Source organism: Crocodylus porosus, unplaced genomic scaffold (genome assembly GCF_001723895.1).
Source record: "Crocodylus porosus isolate Cpor-Errol unplaced genomic scaffold, CroPor_comp1, whole genome shotgun sequence".
NCBI lineage: Eukaryota > Metazoa > Chordata > Crocodylia > Crocodylidae > Crocodylus > Crocodylus porosus.
The window spans coordinates 31,349,595-31,367,161 of NW_017728917.1; the positions used below are offsets into that span (position 1 = coordinate 31,349,595).

At 43.2% G+C, this 17,567-nt stretch overlaps 1 protein-coding gene across 5 annotated transcripts in view; it reads left to right on the forward strand.

The window, feature by feature from the left end:
* The first annotated feature begins 52 nt into the window (after positions 1-52).
* Positions 53-17,567, forward strand: part of TAMM41 (TAM41 mitochondrial translocator assembly and maintenance homolog) — a 63,723-nt gene continuing 46,208 nt past the window's right edge. For 3 of the 5 annotated variants that reach the window (XM_019537024.1, XM_019537023.1, XM_019537025.1), the window contains exons 1-3: positions 53-203; positions 1,684-1,863; positions 13,349-13,441. In XM_019537024.1, coding sequence (XP_019392569.1) covers positions 75-203; positions 1,684-1,863; positions 13,349-13,441 — 402 coding nt within the window. In that variant the 5' untranslated portion in view covers positions 53-74. The other 2 variants (XM_019537027.1, XM_019537026.1) reach the window with 2 other exon arrangements.

A 17,567-nucleotide genomic window follows, 5' to 3' on the forward strand; every position in this document is an offset into this window, starting at 1 on the left:
GGAGCCGGAGGCGCCCGCCCCCTCATGGCGCTGCCGGGAGGCGGGGCTGGAGCTGGAGCCGCCCGCCAGCCCTCATGGCGCTGCCGGGCTCGGCCGTGCAGCTCCGCCGCATCCTGGCGCACTTCCCACAAGAGCTCAGCCTGGCCTTTGCCTATGGCTCCGGCGTCTTCCGCCAGGCGGGGGCGGCCGCTGGGCTCAGCGCGGTAAGTGGGTTCCGCGCGCCTCGGCTGGCGGCCCGGCCCGGCCCGGCCCGGCTTCACTGGGGCGGCTGCGGTCCCCGAGTCAGGAAGGCGCCGGGTGAGCTGCTAGGAGTCCGGCGAGGGGGACCGAGGCTGGAGCCAGCTGGGGCAGCGCGGCCCAACTCCGCAGTCCGGGCCGGACCTTGCTCCTGCGGCTTCTCTGCGCCGCCCAGGGAGACGGGCCGGGGGTGAGGCGGGGACCTGCTGCCCGCGCAACTTCCCGCAGAAAAGCTTGACTGACCTGGGCTGCGTGTGTTAGCTCGCCGGGCCCCGAGGTGCGGGTGGCCGCGGCCCCCAGGGGCTGAGCCAGAGTCGCGGACACGAGCCCGCAGCGCCCGGCCCGCCCTACGGCAGACTTGCTCTGTTGTTTTTTTCCGTGGTCAAAAACTCGGTGTGAAAACGAAGAAGGCCGAGAACCACTGGCCTAACCGGAGAGAGCCTGGCAGTTAAGTGTAGTCAGTCCCATAGTCTAAATACTTCTTAACAGTATTTTGGTAGGAAATTATTGACCTACCTCACTGGCTTGAATCTGCATGTAGCCTGCCCCTAACTGTGATCTGTTCAAGTGCCTCTGGCCAGCATTAACTGGCCTGAGCTTTGCAGCCACCCTTGAGTCTGTTCTGGGCATTTGCTAAGTGTCTAGCGATTGGACTTCTGCATCTGGAAATGGCTTTTATTTTCTGTGTTTAAAATTGTCAAATGGAATAACTTCTTTCCTAATTACAGTTTGTCTCCACTGAGCAGCCATGTTTCCAGCCAAACTGAACCAAAGCCCAAAGGAAACAAAAACAAGATTTGTTTTTTTAGTTGTTTAAGATGTTGCAAATGCAAAGGAGGGAGGAGGGGATAGATGCTTGTAATGGAATTTTAACAGTGTACTCTTCAGTCTGGCATTTTAGCAAAAATCACTTTAGAAATGACAAACAGAAAGAGAAGAGCTCTTAACTTTCAGAGTAGTTCTAAATGTTTTGCTTGATAAATGCATACAATACATAAACACATACAACTGTCCAATTCAGGGCACTTAAGCAGATATTTTGGTAGTCTATGGAGGTTTTTTTAAGTTAAGTGTCTTGTATTTGGATTTCAGTTCAAACGGTTTTTTGCATCAATTTTTTTGTTGAAAGAACTGATACCAGTAAAAATTCAGTTCCTCTCTAGTGCAGCTTTAAAATAACTGCACCAAGAATTCTATTGTATGGGTATTTTTGTAGATATTGAGCAATCCAAATGAAAAAAGTGCACAAGTGTAAAGATTGCAACTTGTCTAAGAGTGACAGACTTAAATTGATTAGGTTCTTCCTTTTTTTAAAGTATGAAAGGGATGGTAGTTCCCTGGCTGCATGCTTGTGTTGCTGGACATTTCATAAGCATCACTTGCCTATAGTGGCTATGGGTGGCTTCTTAAACTGTGTGTAACAATATTTTTTTCTCTATTTTGTAGAACAATATGTTGGACTTTGTGTTTGCTGTGGATGATTCTGTGACTTGGCACATGATGAACTTGTTAAAGAATAAGAGTCATTATTCCTTCCTAAAATTTTTGGGGCCAAAACAAATAAGTAATATACAGAACTGTGGAGCTGGAATTTACTACAACACTTTAGTGCCTTTTCATGGTAGGGTAAGTATAACAGCCTGGGAGTGGGATAATTTAGATATTTGTATTGTAGAGTATTGGATTTACTAAGTCAAGGTCAGTTTTCTTTGGAAAAAATAATTATGTAAATGTTAACTGAAGATGTAATTGACTTTTGGCTGATATTTACATGCTTACGTAAAACCCTTGTTTGCACATATTGGGTACCACCACACATGCTGGGGCACAGGTTTCCTGTGGGACAGATAGCAGCAGACCCGTTTGTCCCCAGGCATGCTCCTATATGCACGCTCTGGTATGTGGCAGTGACCCAAAAGGAATAGGAGACTTTGCGGCCAGCATTTATCTGGGGTCCTGGGGGTCTCCTGGGTCATCAGTGGCACTAGTGAGTGCGTCTATAATGTGCACTTTACTGTGGAATTGACTAATTAGCTACTCAGTAAAGCTTCACCATCCACAGTGAAGATGCATCAGTATTGGGGCACAGTAAATTTATTAACTCCACCATAAGACAATACTATCTTACAGCAGAATGATTAACTGTGATCAAATGCCCATGTGGATGGTGACTGCTGGGTGCAAATTGCACCCCGTCAGTTCAGCCAGCTGGGGGCTGGCCAGCCCCTCTGAATTCCAGTTCTGTCACCTGGAGCTGACCTCCTATGTTCCCTGACAGCCCAGGGCTGCTCTGCCCTAGCTCTAATTGCTGTGGTCCCAGGCACGTGTGTAGCAGTTAACTCGGGCGTGAAGTGCTTCAGAGTTTTTATTGAGTTGTTTTGTTTTAAAGCACTGTAGATGCACCCAGTATGCTTGATCAATGTCTGAAGCTGTTTTACCAAGTAACTTGTTAATTGTTGCTTGGCAAACAGCAGGCAATGTTGTGATTTAAAAAACAAGTCTCATAAATAATGTGAAAATGTTACAGACTAATAACTAGATTTATATTTCAGTTCATTTTGGCAGGACAAGTATTATATTGATGCTTACAGAACAGAAAAACAGATGTGAATTCAGTGAATGACCAATTCACAGAACAGGGTAGATTGTTTCCATTTATATGGATACCAATATGAAAAATTAGACCTGACCACTTATAATTGGCATCTGTATTATTTAACTTCTAGTGCTCTCTTCTATGAGTATTGGATGTAATTAAAAATCATAGAAGTAGTATTTGCTTTTCCTACACACCGGCTTTCAAGTTTGTTGTGTTGAGGGATACATGTGTATGTCTACTTCTTATCTCCTCAATACTGAGTTTGAGTCATTCTCAACTTATAACTACAAGAAAATGAAATTTCATCTTTTTACTAAAAGCAGAAGATGTAATTAAAGATGGAGAAAAGCTATGTTTTCTGCCAGCTACAAATTTACAAGGTATAAATGGTTTTACATCAAAGAGCCACCTCCTAATCTGGGGGTAGGGAGGCAGATATAGGCATTCTTAATGTACTTGTGAGTTTACGGGACTTGAGTAAGGTAAGAATTTGCAGCATGATCCATGTCCTTTTTAACCTTAAATAGGTTTTAAATATTTGAACTCAAAGAGCAGAATCAAGGCCTTTGATAAAAGGGAAGGGTAGGAATCATAACCTTGATTTTCTTTCCTCTCTTGCAGTAAAGCAGTTGCTGCATGTTCTTGCTTATCACACCTCCCAAAGAGATGTGCACTTTGTTTTTGGATGGTAGAATATAGGGAGGAAAAAACCCATTTTTTGAGAGTCATGGCTGATTCTGAGACAAAGCTGTAGCCCTTCTAGAAACACTGAGGCTGCTGACAAATGTGAAAAAACAAAATAAAACAGTGCTTTACTGAGAGATTAAGCCCATTAGTTCAGCCTGGCTCTACAGCATCTGTATAGATTGGGGGCTTCAGTAGGACTTCGGTGCATTTATCTGGAGCTGATTCAGTCAGCTATTAGATAAAAGTGCCGAAGTCCCCACTGAAGCGCGCGGTCTGTACGAAGGTTGGGCAACTCAGGTCATACTAACACAATGCCTCTTTTGGGCATCTGCTGGGCTCAGTGCAAGGGTGCACCAAGTTGAAAGTAAAGTGCTGGGTTTGTCTGTTTCTTTTTTTATGTCTGTAAGCAGACTGTTTGTCCAGGAAGTGTGGCATTCCAGGAGACAGTTTGGGTAAGGAAGCAGAACAGCAACAAGACTAGGCCCCAGACTCTTGCAGGGTTAGTAGCAAGACTGTTACTTTTTTACTGTTCTTTATAGAAGTGAACCAATGGAATGGTGCACCTCTGTCGGATCGGCACCAGTATAAAGAAATTTTGATTGTGTTGAAAATTGGGATGTGGCTGATAATTTGGCTGATAAATGCCAGTGCATGCATGCAGCTGCAGCACAGCACTTGGGCAGAAGGAGTGCAGCCCGGCAGCTTGGAGAGCTGCATGGAGCTGGTAAGTTTTTTGTGGTGGAAGGGGAGGGGGGGAGGAAATCAGTGTACCCTGTGGAGAGAGAGGGCCTGAGGCAGGCTCTACCCAGGTGGGGCAGGGCGCAGGATGGAGCTGCTGCTTGACCAGAGGGTGCGGGGAGTGGAGGTCAGCTCTTGCTGCTGTGTTCCCCTCAAAAAGGCATGGGGGGGTGCTCCATGCATCTGTGCACGTGGGGTGAGGAGGGCTGCCACTGTGGGCTGGGGTCGGGGCTGCGCTCAGAGCGGGTAGAGGTGCTGGGGGGGGCGGGGCTGTGGCCAAATTTGGGGTGGCTGCTGTCCTGCCCCCCCCATCTGTATCCCCCTCTCCAGTGCTGCTGCCTAGCCCAGCTTCTGCCAGGAAGAGCCGGGTGCAGCCTTTGCCCCAACCTGCAGCTGAAGCCTGCCCCATGCAGATCTGGGAGCACACACCACCCTCCTGGGGTGCATGCAGCAGCAGAAGCCACCCTCCCCATGCCCCCCCTCTGTCCCGTGCCCTGCCCCAACCCTACTCCCTCCCTCAGCCGGGGGGCTTTGGTCTGCCTCCCCCCATGCCCCTCCCCTCCCTCCATAACAGACTTACCAGCTGCACGCAGCTGTATCAGAAATTGGATCGGTATTGGCCAATATGCCTCCTTAAAAATTAGCTGTCGACCCCCAAAATCTCTGTCGGTGCACCCCTAGTTCTTTTATATAAGTTCTTATAAATGAAGTGTCTTTTTTCCATGCCACAAGCCTCATCCCAATACTACAGACTGCACACAACAGCTCATTTATCCTGAACCAGCTCAATTGCTGCTCCAGGTATTGCTACTGAAGGGCTGATTTTGGTTGGGTGGGGGCAGGGAGGTGCTTGAAGTACACAAGTATATTTCAGTCTCCATTCTTGTCCAACCATTCTGGAGTCAGTTGGTTTGACCAAGTGGAACTTAGATCCTTTGTATCAAGGTAGTTTGCAGCTTATTTAATTTAAGTGTGTTGGCAATGGAAAAGTAGCAGTTTTAGGGGCTTTTTAACAAAAAAAGAAACCTGAAACTAAGGCATAAAGGTACTTTTTTTTAACATAAAAGCAATGGAGAGAACAATTCATCTCTAGAAGAACTAAGTATAACATAACTGTTTTCTGGTACTTGTGAGCCACAGTTGCGGTGATAACAACTTTTAGGTTTTTTGTGTTTTTTTTATAATAGATCACTCAGTTTTCTCCAGGGTCTAGAGATGTAAAATTTCAGACGTTTTGAAGCCATGGAAAACAACATTTTTTTTTTTTCCAAATAAAAAAAAATGGGGGGAAAATTGAAACATATGCAATACTTATTTTCTTAGTACCCTTTACAGAGCTAAATTCACGTTGCTACTTTAAGAACATAAAATGTATTATGTATAACTTGGTTGGATCATAAAATTATCATGTCTTGTATATTTATTAAATTTTAAAGTATGGTTTATTCAGACAATTACAAATTTACTATGTGAATTTACTTTAAAATGCTTTTAATTTCTGTTACAAATGGAGCTACAAGCTGCTGAACTCTGAGGAACCTTGTATCTCTTAAGTTTTGCCAGTTTATGAGAAGTGGGCAAAAATTAAAGTTGAAAATAGAAGAAACCATCAACATTATAGTAAAACAAAGAAAGTTATTATGAAAGTTATTATATATCCTTGACTTGGTCTCCTCCACAGTGCCAAGCAGATACAGAAAGCACTCATTTTTAGAAAAAGAGATGAGGTGGGGAAAAAAAAACCCCAAGACTCACTGAATACAAATTTTGCTATATGAAACTTTGTCTAATCAGTCTCATTTTCTGAGTTGTCACTATCAACAGCTTGTGATTCTTCTGATCCTTCACTTTTATCATCTTCACGGACTTCTTGATTTGGTGTATTTCCAAACATAGACCAGTTTTTTTCCACATGCTGCAGAAGATGAAGGAATCTGAAGCAGGAGAGAAGCAAGAGGAGTCATCAAGCATTCCTTACGTTTCTGGGTACTTTAAGATCCTCAATTATTACTGTTTCTTGAAGAGCTTCTTTGGTTTCTTTTAGTAGACTTTCAAATAAGATCACCACTTCATCCCATCTAGTTTTACCGCAGAGTTTGAGTGTCATTACTTTACTCTTTGCATTCTTTTCTTCCTACTTTTTCTTAAAGACTGCAGCTACAGTATGAGTAGCTTTTTGAGTTTTATAACTTCTTTTGCTCTTCTGTAGATCTTTTGCAGAGTGTCCAACTTCATAATGTCATTAAGATGCAAGTTTAGCCCATGGGATGCATATCCTATTGCAGTAATATGTGGATATTTATTCATTAATAGCCAATTGCCCATCAAGAATGATGGTAGGGAGTGGGCCCCCCTTCTCCCCCCTGCCCCAATCACCCTGCATTAGGCCCAGGCCCACTCCTCCCCTTTCCTACTGTATTGGCCCAGGGCCACTCATTTCCCCCGCCGTGGCACACCTGCCTCTCTCTCCTTTCCTCCCCTCCCATTGGGCCCACTCCTCCCCCACCACTGATGTAATGAAAATGGAAGTGGGGAGGGGCGGGCCAAGGCCAACACCGGTGGGGGCCCCCCGCCCTGTGTTGTCCCAACCCTGCTCCCCACCTCCCTGCACTGCCGCTAACACCTCCAGGGAGAAGGGGAGCGGGGCAAAACCAGCTCTGGTGACCTGCCCCCTGCTTCCTTCTGCTCCATTGCCTCCACCTCCCCCTTCCTCTCCCCCCCCCCCAGCTCCGTCTCCTGTGTCCCCACCATCATGGCGGCACTCCACTGCACCACCACCTCCTGTCCCAATGCTGTATCCACAGTCTAATTGGCTGTTTTAGTCAGCCAGTCAGAGTGTGAATAAAGCATTATGGACAGACAGACTAAGGCTTTTATAATATTAGAATGATCTCCCATGCTGTTCTCATGTTACATGCTCAAAGAATGTCTGCTGGGCAAATGGTATGATGGTCTTAACAATTTAAAAGCTTCCTGCCAGTGTGTACTCTCAGTTATTGAAAGTGGTGTACCAGAAGAATATATTGCTCTTGCAAGAGCTTGGACAATTTTTTCCTGACCTTCAGGTGTCATCTGGTCTTCAGATGAAGCTATTGAGAGTCTTTTGTGTACAGTTGGTTGCAATAGTTGGTTACTTGAGGATGTTCATTGGGCAACTCCTTGTGATGCTGATGTTATAGAAGGAGCAGCGGTAGGAGGACTTCTGGATTGAGAACATTGGAAAGAGCTACTTGCACTTTCATCATCATGATCTGCTTCTTCACCTGCACCCATGAAGGATTTTTTTAATGTCTGCAGGACATTTCCTACATACAAGGATGCATTTGGTCATCCTAGTAGCATTTGGAAATGCATTTGTCATTTGACAGTATTTGCAAATCACATTTTTTTTCCCCCCTCAGAATAACTTGCAGCGTGGAAATGCTTCCATGTGCTAGAAGTTGGTTGCACCATTTTTCTGAGAGAGAAAAATGTAATTTAGTGGCTAGCTTGCATATAGGTAGATAGACAAGCACTAAGCTACAGCATGTACAAATTTAGTAATGAATGGAGGAGAGGCCTCCTCAGAGTTAACTGTGAACAACTTCCCTGCCCTGCAGGTCTTACCTCACTGCTGAGGTTGGGTGATTTCTCACAAAACATCAGATTAGTAGAAATTCAGTTATGAATTGCATAGGTTATGAAATATACTAATGCAGCTAAAATATAGTTTAATATACTGAATTCAGAGAAATTTAAACTCTTACCTTTCAATAAAGAAGTATACTTTCAGCTCCTTTGTGCTGCTTCTGTAATTCTGTGGATCTCAAGGTCGCAAAGGCCAGGAGGAGGCAGGTTTCTTTCAACTCCAAAACCTTTAGACTTGCTCTGTCTCTTCTCCTGAGGCTTTTGAGCAAGCAGCATAATAAGCTCCTTCTTTCTGATCTCTACTGGAATGAATGGATGCTGTTGCCAGTGTCCACTCCCAGCCCTTTGAGGCCTAGTCAGGAGGACAGGAGCAGATCTACCAACCTCTAGATCAAAAGTCAACAGTAGAGGAAGTCCGCAAGCAAAGAAGGCACTGAATCCTTCTTGTGAAAATGGCAATGCCCCCTGGGGGGCAGAAATGCATCTTGCTCTTGCATTTGAGAGTTGTATTGTACTGCTTGTCCTTGGTGTACAGGAATTGTAATGATCTGGTACTGTAGATAGTCTTACAAAAAAGTATTCCTATTAATTATTAGAAAACATTTTTGGGTAGCAAAGGGTAGCAATATATGAACACCTTGTCTTAAACATTTTATTCATCATTCAAAAAGAAAATATTTCATAAGAGGTTTTTTTATTTTTATTTTTTTTTAAATTCGACTTTTCCAAATTTTCAGAAAAAAACAGAAGACCTCAGCAGGGGAGAGGGGAATGGGGAGAGAACTTTTTTCCCCTGGATTTTTTTTTTCTGGGCCTTCACATCTCTACCAGGGTCAGGGCCATCTAAGCTGGCTCTGGTTTGGGATTTATCTTTTTTTCTTCTTCATATGTATTGATCCTAGAATTAACTGTTCTAACTTTGATTCTAGAAAGCACATGTTAGCAGCCTATTGTCCATGTTTTCTTTCTGCTCAGCTTAGGAGGCATTGCAGATAAGTAGGAGTCTCCTTCTCTGATAACACAAGATGTCAGCAGGCTAAATTATTATCACCATTTTGAAGAAGGCTGAAAACTTTTTATTCCCTTTTGGAGTTCTAATGGATTTTCCTGTTCTAGGTAATACAGGGTTAAGAGTAAATTGTCTTGAGGGGAAAATAAACTAAATAATGGGAACAGGAACTTCCTTTGGTATGTAATCTAGCCCAGGGGTTGGCAGCCTTTTTCTGGCACAAAGTGTAGCTTGTGACCTAGCCAGCGCAGTGTCCTTCCCTACCTCTGAGCGGACCGCTGCTAAATTCCTGGCCCCTCTGCAGCAAGGGAGGCTCAGACACTGTGGAGCAGCAGTGTTGCCAAACTGCTTTGTACAATGGACTTCCCATGCGCTGGATCAGGCTTTTTCCTCTGTAGGTTGCTTGCCCTAGATTCATAGATTGTAAGGCTGGAAGGGACCTTGGAAGATTGTTGGGTTCAGCCCCCTGCACCAAGCAGGAAAGATAACTGGGGGTCAGATGACCCCAGCAACGTGACTATGTAGTCTCCTTTTGAAGATTTCCAGGGTAGGTGATTGCACCACCTCTGGAGGGAGCTTATTCCTTCAGTCAAGTTGTCTAGACTATGAAGTTTTTCCTAATGTTGAGCCTGAATCAGTCTTTCAGGAGTTTGTGGCCATTAACTAGCCCCATTTCAGTTTATTTCCATTCTGCATTCTTGCTTCTCTCTCCGTCTCCTTGGGGACATAATTAGTAAGATATGCTGTGGGCTAAACCTGCTGCAGGGGGAACTGCCGCCATGTTGGTCACCTACAGAGAGTCAGCCTCGCCCCCTGCGTCCCATCCTCCATGGAGAGCTGTTGCTGTGCTTGGGCCCAGGGCTCAAGGCAGCCTCATGCTATTTTTTGGACAGATGTTCCTGTGGGGGGAAGGTGTGGATGTAGCCAGGAGCTAGGAGTTAACTGAGCAGCCACTAACTGAAAGACTCGTGCACACTCCTATTGCAGCTGCCCCCAAATTTCAGCGATTGCTAAAGGTAAATTTGGTGGTGAAAAGCCCAGGAGCTGCAGTATGGGGGAAGGCTAACACCTCTAACTTCTTAATTGCTGGCTGTGCCCCCAGCAGTGTTGTCTGGCCCAACAGCATTCTGGCACTTCATCTAAGTCTGTGCCCAGGACCTGTGGCTAGCTCACCCACCCCTCGATGCGCTACAGTATCTCCCGTTCCAATATGAGGCAGCAAATTGTTGCGTAGCTTTCTGTAATGCACTTGATTTATGTCACTTTCTCCATCTGTAAAATTAAAGATATGTTGCAAAGATGGAGTTAAAATTATCATTTCCTTTTTGAAAGCATTGTCAAACTTCAAGGAATTATACTGTATGGTATGTTATCTCCTTTAGCGTATGGCTTACTCTTCCTGCCAGGAGTATGTTCTTTTCCAGTGTGGTGTTTACTGTTATGAAAGTACCTTTCTTTTTTCTCTTTCTGTATGTCAGTCTACCTTGCCAAAGAGGATTAACATTAATGGAAAACAATGGGAATCAAACTGGAGCCCTTCACGAGTTGTGGAAAGTTAAGTTAAGCCTTCTTCTGGCATTACTGTTCAGAGGTCAGGTTTACAAAAGTGGAGTAGCAGTGCTTTTATTTTTTTTCCCTTTATCCCTGAGCTTCTGTACTTAGTACTGTGGACTGATGATTTATTCCACAAGGCATAGCATATACTTTCTGCCCATCTCCCAGTTCATTCCCTAGATTCTCTAAATATCATTCTAACTGCATTGGCAACTTTTAGGAGTCCTGTAGGACCCTTGCATCCTGGAAGCAAAGAATAATAAGAGAAGTAGGAAGTCTTAGCTTGTTAGCTGTGTTAACGATTTAGATATGTTGCTTGCTTAAAATGTGTGCAGTTTTAGGCTGCAGTGTGGGTATTGAGGAAACATTTAGAAATGAAATGAATTTAAATCTTGAGAACTTGATCAGAATAACAGTGTTTTAGCAAGTTTAGTTTTCTTTTTTTTCATTCTTTCCTTTTTTATTTACAATACGCTTTTTTAAATTATAAGAGAAACAGCACTCACTGACAGGATAATATAACAACTCTGGAAGCTATCAAAGCTTTATAGTTTTAATTTCCTCAAAACAATTGGTACAACTGTACTGCTGCTAATTTTACAGTGCTGGGAAACTGTAATTCCCTTGTATGCAGGGGGCTTTTGTTTGGTCAGATTGTTGCCTTTACTGGCTGATGGTTGTTGGTCAGTTGCATTGAAGTACTACATGGCAGCTAGCACAATCTTCCATTGACTCAGCAGAAACCTATGCTTTCAAGGTGAAGAACCAACATTTTCAACCTTGGCTCTGCATATCTGTGCTGTGTTTAGGTTTGATGTAATCTCATTAAGGGTGATTTTAATTCCCTCTTACCAGGTGCAGAAAGGAGAAGTCACCCAGCTTTTCCAGTTGTAGGTAGTCTTGCATTTTTTGAAAATGTTGAGTAGATTGAGTAAAGACCCCTGGAGGATAGTGTTATAATAGTTCTCTTAATGTACCTTACTTAACTTTCTCCATTTAGTTCCTCAATGAAATAGATGTGGCAAGAAGATGGGTCCCATTTTGTATATTGCACTACCCCAGCCAGCAAGTCTGGCACAGAGCAATGTCTTGAAGAGTGCAGGTGCTGTACCTGCTGTGGGAGTATCACCATCCTTTCAGGTGCTCAGTATAGAGTAGTGGGATACCATCAGTATTTTGGCCAGTGACCAATGGGAATCATTTGTTCCTGTATAGCAGGGGTGTGAAATGCATGATCCATGAGCTGGATGTGGCCTGTAAAAGTGAGTTATCTGGACTGCCATCTTTCCCAGGCCCAGAATAGAGAAGTGGGGGCAGGAGACACCAGCTTTTAGAGTTTGCATCTCCTTGTCAACCTCACAGGTAATATGGCTGCAGAAAGAGGTATCAGCGAGCACATCTTGCAGCTGCTATAAGTATTGCCATTCCCCAGTACAGGTGGCAATAGAAATTGGTGATACTTCATGATAGGGATGAGCAGGAGTAGCTGCAGTAGAGGCTGCACCAATATCTCCCCTTGCAGCAGCATGAGGCTGATGAGAGGACTTGCATCTATGTTAACCTCCTGACTGCTAGCTGTTTTAATGCTTCTCTGACCATGGTGGCAAAGCTGCTTACCCCAGTAAGAGCTTAACTTCTAGCTTCCCTGTCAGCACCATGGGTGGAGTCTGCTGTGGCCAGAGCAGGTGTAGCCTGCAAGGAGTATAGCCCATGGACCTATCTAAATCACAGCAGAAGCCCTGCCCCTCTACTGCTGAGTGGCTAAGGCAAAAACCACAGCATTAATTGCCTCTTGGCTACTCAGTGGCAATGGGGTGGAGGGTGCATGGCAAAAAGAGCAAAATTAAAGGCACTACTGGATTGCTAACTTCTGCTGCATTTTAGGTAGGTCACTACCAATGGACCAATTGATTTTGCCATCCCTGCTGTATAGGCGTTAGAAAATTTATTAAATTGACTATTAATTTCTTTGTTTGGACTATGTAAATGTGACAGCCACTGAAACTTCAGGTTTTGTCATTTGGCAGTACATTTTTTTTTATTTCTATTTTTTTTTTTTATTATTATTATTTTTAAATACAGGGTTTTTCCCCCCTACTTCTGAGGGAATGCCAGTCCTGGTGGTATTTCTTATTTTAACAGTAGGTTATATTTTGAATGTATGCTGTTTTGAAAGATTCTGCCAAATGCAAATATATATGGACCTTAAATTGCAGGTGCACAGAACAATCAATAGGACTTCATTATTTTTGTTTCTGACTGTTACAGTACTTAATAGCAACTTCCTTTAAAGAATCCTGTATTGTTTTACAAATAGTAATGAATTCTAATTTCCTCCTTTTAAATGTGCCTCCATTCTCATTTTTACAAACATGGTCATGGAGCCCTTAATTTCTTTACTGTGTTGTGGTGTAACAGCAAGAATCTTTCCTGTTCTAAGCACCATTCTAAAGAAAAAGTAGTTTGCTTACAGTTAATTTTAGCTGTCAAGTAATTGATTGGATAGAATTCCTATTACAATGTTACTGATATTTGGCTGTGGGCTTCTCCCTGCTTTCTGACCTTTGCTGCCACGACTTGGTGGGACAGTTTTTGGAGAAAGTAATGTGGAAGCCATGCTCAGCTAGTCATTTGTCTACGGTGCCAGCACAGGAATTTTTTTGTGCTATGACCAGACATTGGAAAACAACTCTTTGTTAAACCTATTGGTGCAGTTCTAGAGAACTAAAAATGAAACTAGTACAGTGATGAGGAAAGCCTTTAATTTTTGTGAACTTCATATTTTATTTTAGTTTTATTTTCCAGGAAATAATGACTACGTTACCAAATAACCTTTAATGTAATGCAGCTAGCATATGATGTTCAATTGTTTGAGGTCTACTCCTTTGCTTTTTCAGATGATAAAATATGGTGTAATTGGCACAAACTTCTTGATTGAAGATTTGCTTCACTGGAAAACTCTCTATGTTGCTGGACGCCTACAAAAGCCGGTAACTACCTTAATTTCTTAGTGCCTTGTACTTTTAAATATGGAGATACAGAAAAGAAAAAAATCAGATGCCATAGAAAGTAGTAGGGGTGTAGGTTGTAGCTGTGTTCTTAAGGTGAATCTGATATCTTTTATTAGACCAACTTTAAATTTGTCTGCCTATAGAAAGTAGGGTTAATTTTCAATTGATCACACGCTCTCTAAGGCAGTACTTAACTGTTCTTCCATGGACTAGGAGATGCAGTTCTGCTGCAGCACAGCATTTCAGATAGGAAGTAAAATAGAAGTTACTAGATAGACTACCACATTTTAGCTAAATCTGGACATAGCATTCCTAGCATCTTGGTCAGATCATGTTTTAAATAGCTGGATTGTACTTGAGTATTTGCAAAAGGATAGTATGGTATTAATTACAACATACATTTCAGAATTAGTTGTAATTTAGTGTAGCTAAGAAAGCTTTGATATTTTTCAGAAAGAAAGCTGCTTTGCAATACCAATATAATGTATCTCATTGTATTATTACCACACTTCCGTTCAGTGATATGGACTGTGTTACATCAGGGATGCTTGGATAGCCTCTCTGCAGGTCAGTGTTGTATGAAACATTTCTTAAATGTATACTTAAGCATTCTGTTAGACCTCTAGGTAGCAGCTAGTCTGAGTTAAGTGGGAGAGAGAGAGAGTGCTAATTTCAAAATTTAGGAAAAAGTGTGAGGAGCTGCCTTTATTAGTGTAAAAAAAAAAAATCACTAGCAGGAAGCTTAAACAGTTGAGTGTTTACCTGAACCTGGATTTTTTTTAAGGTTTTTTTCATTTTGAGCCCTCACCCTCTCCAGTAAATGTATTACATTTTTTGCTGAAGCTTTTGGTCTGTTCTGCTTACAATGGGTATAGCTTGGCCATGCTATGAATCCCCTATTTACCTCAGAGGAAGTTGCACACTAAAATATACCAAAAAATTTGGCACTTTATATTTAAATGCTCTTAACAATAAGTAGCCAGAGACCTTTTTATGCATATGTGTTTTAATAAGCAGGAAAAAGTGTTGGTCCAAATCCTTTTTATTAAGTTAATGGGAGTTCTAGCTACCTAAAGACTTTGTATTTAATTCCATTGTTCCACTATAGGTATGCAGCTGAAGACTTGAACCCTCGCTCCTTGTATCCATCCACATGTAGAGTCAGAATATATAGAGTTACTTATTGCCTATTAGGCAATTGGAACTCGAAACAATCTCACTTAGACAAGTTATTAGCAAACCTTCTGTTTGTTAACCTTTCCAGTTATTTTTGGTAAAGTTTTTTTGGTGGTGGCAGGTCCACCACTAGTTTGACATTCTATTATGGTCTGCAAGTCCTTAGAATGAAAGGTTTTCTCTCTGTAAAATAAATATATAAAACATTCCCCTGAATCGAGAGAAATCAAGGGGAACATTATATGTAGATCATATCAAGTTATTTTCTTTTTTACAAAGCTGTGACGTGTATGCTAAAAGCTTCATGGTAGGGATATAATAAAAATATGAATTCTATATTTATGCATATATACCATGTGTATAATATGAATTTTTTGCAAGTACACACCATTTTACTATCTCTTGAAAATTTTGGCTCCTTCAAATGCTCTAATAATATCTGCTTCAATCACCAATGTCTTGTGGAACATGAGCTATTTAATAGTTTTTGGTAAAGTGGGGTTTTTTTAAACACCCTTAAACATCTGTTTTATATTTCCAATACCTACAGTGTCTGCTCAGAATGAGTTGTCTTAACTATTGATTCTGTTGACTGTAACAGTACTCAAGTGCTTCCTAAAAATGAATTTTGCTTAAGTTTGCAGAAGTAGTTCACTTCAGTGCTCCATGCTTTAGCAGAAGCTAAAGAAATAATAGTTTTTCATTTTATAGCAGTCATACTCAACCTTTTTGTCCCACAGGCTGGATGAGTGAGACCCAGTCTGTCTGCAGATCCAGCTGATGGGCCTTATGTGTAGGGGTGTAGAGGAAGGTGGAGGAAGCAGCCAGCCTGACCCCAACCTGGTCACAAAGGGGGAAGAGGGTGTGGCATGGCTGGATTTGGCCTGTGAGCCAGGAGGTCAAATACCCCTGATTTATAGAAGTCTTATGATTATTGGTTAGTACTAAAAAGAGGAACTTTCCCATGTTTTTCAACTGTCAATTCATAGGGAAGCAGGGCTGTGTTTATCTAAGAAGGGAGCTAATGTGTGTAAGCGTCTGCTTCATGCATGTGTTAGAGCGGCATCAAAGGAGTCTGTAAGGGGAAAAAAATGTAGATTGAAGATCCTGTTGGCTTTCTACAAAGAGAATTTTTATCTCAAGCCATCCTTCCTGCCTGCCTCCTATATGTTACTCTTGGGTGGTAGCCTGCTTTTTATTTATTTCTTAATCAGCAGGGATCCTGGCTTTCTATGATTTTAAAAAAATCCAAAATTCTATGATGATCCAAAACTTGTGTTTTTCCACGATATTAAAATTAAATGCCATATACAGATTGCTTGAAAATTGTAAATATGTCAGATACATTTGCAATTTAAAATTCTACAGGCAACCCCCGCTTAACGTGGTTTCACTTAGCGCTATTTTGCTATAGCACTCATGTAAAATTTATATCTAATTTCAATTAGTGCTGAGTCAGTTTCACTATAGTGCTCAGTAAAGCAGCAGCAGTGGCAAGAAACAGTTAGTGGCAGCAAGTAGGCGGCCTCCAGCAGGGCCCAGGGTGGGGCAGCAGGAGCAGGGTGGTGGTGGGGAGAAGTGGCAGGGGCAAGAAGCAGCAAGTGAATGTGGGGCCCCTGCCAGAGTGCCAGAGCCGGCAGGAGCATGGGCCATGGGCTGGCACATGGGGCTGAAGAAGTGGTGGTGGAGAGAAGCAGTAAGTACGGGGCCCCGTGATGCCAGAGCTGGCAGGAGTGCAGGCCGTGGGCTGGCACATGAAGCAGGCAGGCAGGCAGAGGGGTGGGGTGAGATGGTGGTGATGGTGAGAAGCTACGGTAAGCAGCAGCAGTCACCAATTATTTCTGTTTACATTATGGGGAAATGCGTTTCACTTAACGTGGTTCCGCTTAAGTCTTGGTTTTCCTGGAACCAATTAAAAGTGTTAAGTGGGGTTTGCCTGTGCATGTATCAAATTTTGTGTGCGTGTATTACCAGGGTGCATCTACATGTGTGCTTTAATGTTATTTTAACCCATTTTACTACGCATTAAAGTGTTGCACTTTCACTACTGCACATTAGGGCAGCCTAATGCACATCTATTTAGTATCTCCAACATGAAGCACTAAATAAATGTGCACTAGGCTTCCCTAATGCGCAGTAGTGAAAATGCACACTTATGTGTTAGGAAAAGCACATTAAAGCATATGTAGATGCACCCCCAGTACCTCAATCATTTATAATAAAAAAAAATTCTAAATACCTATGTATTTTGGGGTTTTGTTTTGGTTTATTTATCTTTGAAAATCAGAGCTCCCCTTGCCCCTTCTCACCAGGATGTGGGTCCAGCTGAGGCTGTCCCTTCCTGCTACTTTGTGGCATTGAGCAGCCCTGATATGCCAGTACCTCTCACTCCCAAATCACAGCTCCCCTCAGGCCTTCCAGTGTGACCCATACTCCTCTGCATAATTTGCAGGCAGAGCTGGCCTTAGGGGTGGGCAGTGAGGGCAACTGCCCAGGGCATCAAAGTATGGAGGGAATGTCACGCTACTCCAAGGCAGGGCCCCACCTCAACTCGGGAAGGGCAGAGGAGGAAGCAGTAAGCTGGGGGTGCCCCCTATTCCCAACCCACAGCTCCCTGCCCCCCCCAGTACGTGGGGTGGTGGCGCTGCGGGGTAGTGGGGGTACTTGAGCATAGGTGATGTCACAGGCAACGTGTTATGAGAGCTGGAGGTGGGGAGATACATGCTCTACACCCAGATTTTTTTCCCCACAGTGAGGCACAGTGCTGTAGCCAGGCTGGACCGGCACTAGGTAGAAGCCATCTCTGCAGCCCAGTAGGCGGGCTCTGGCACAGAAGGCAGAGTTGGAGGCTGGCATTTGTTGCTGCTGCTGCTGCCACAGCAAGCCACACAACAACTGTGCCACCATGGTGAAACTTACCCTGCCCACC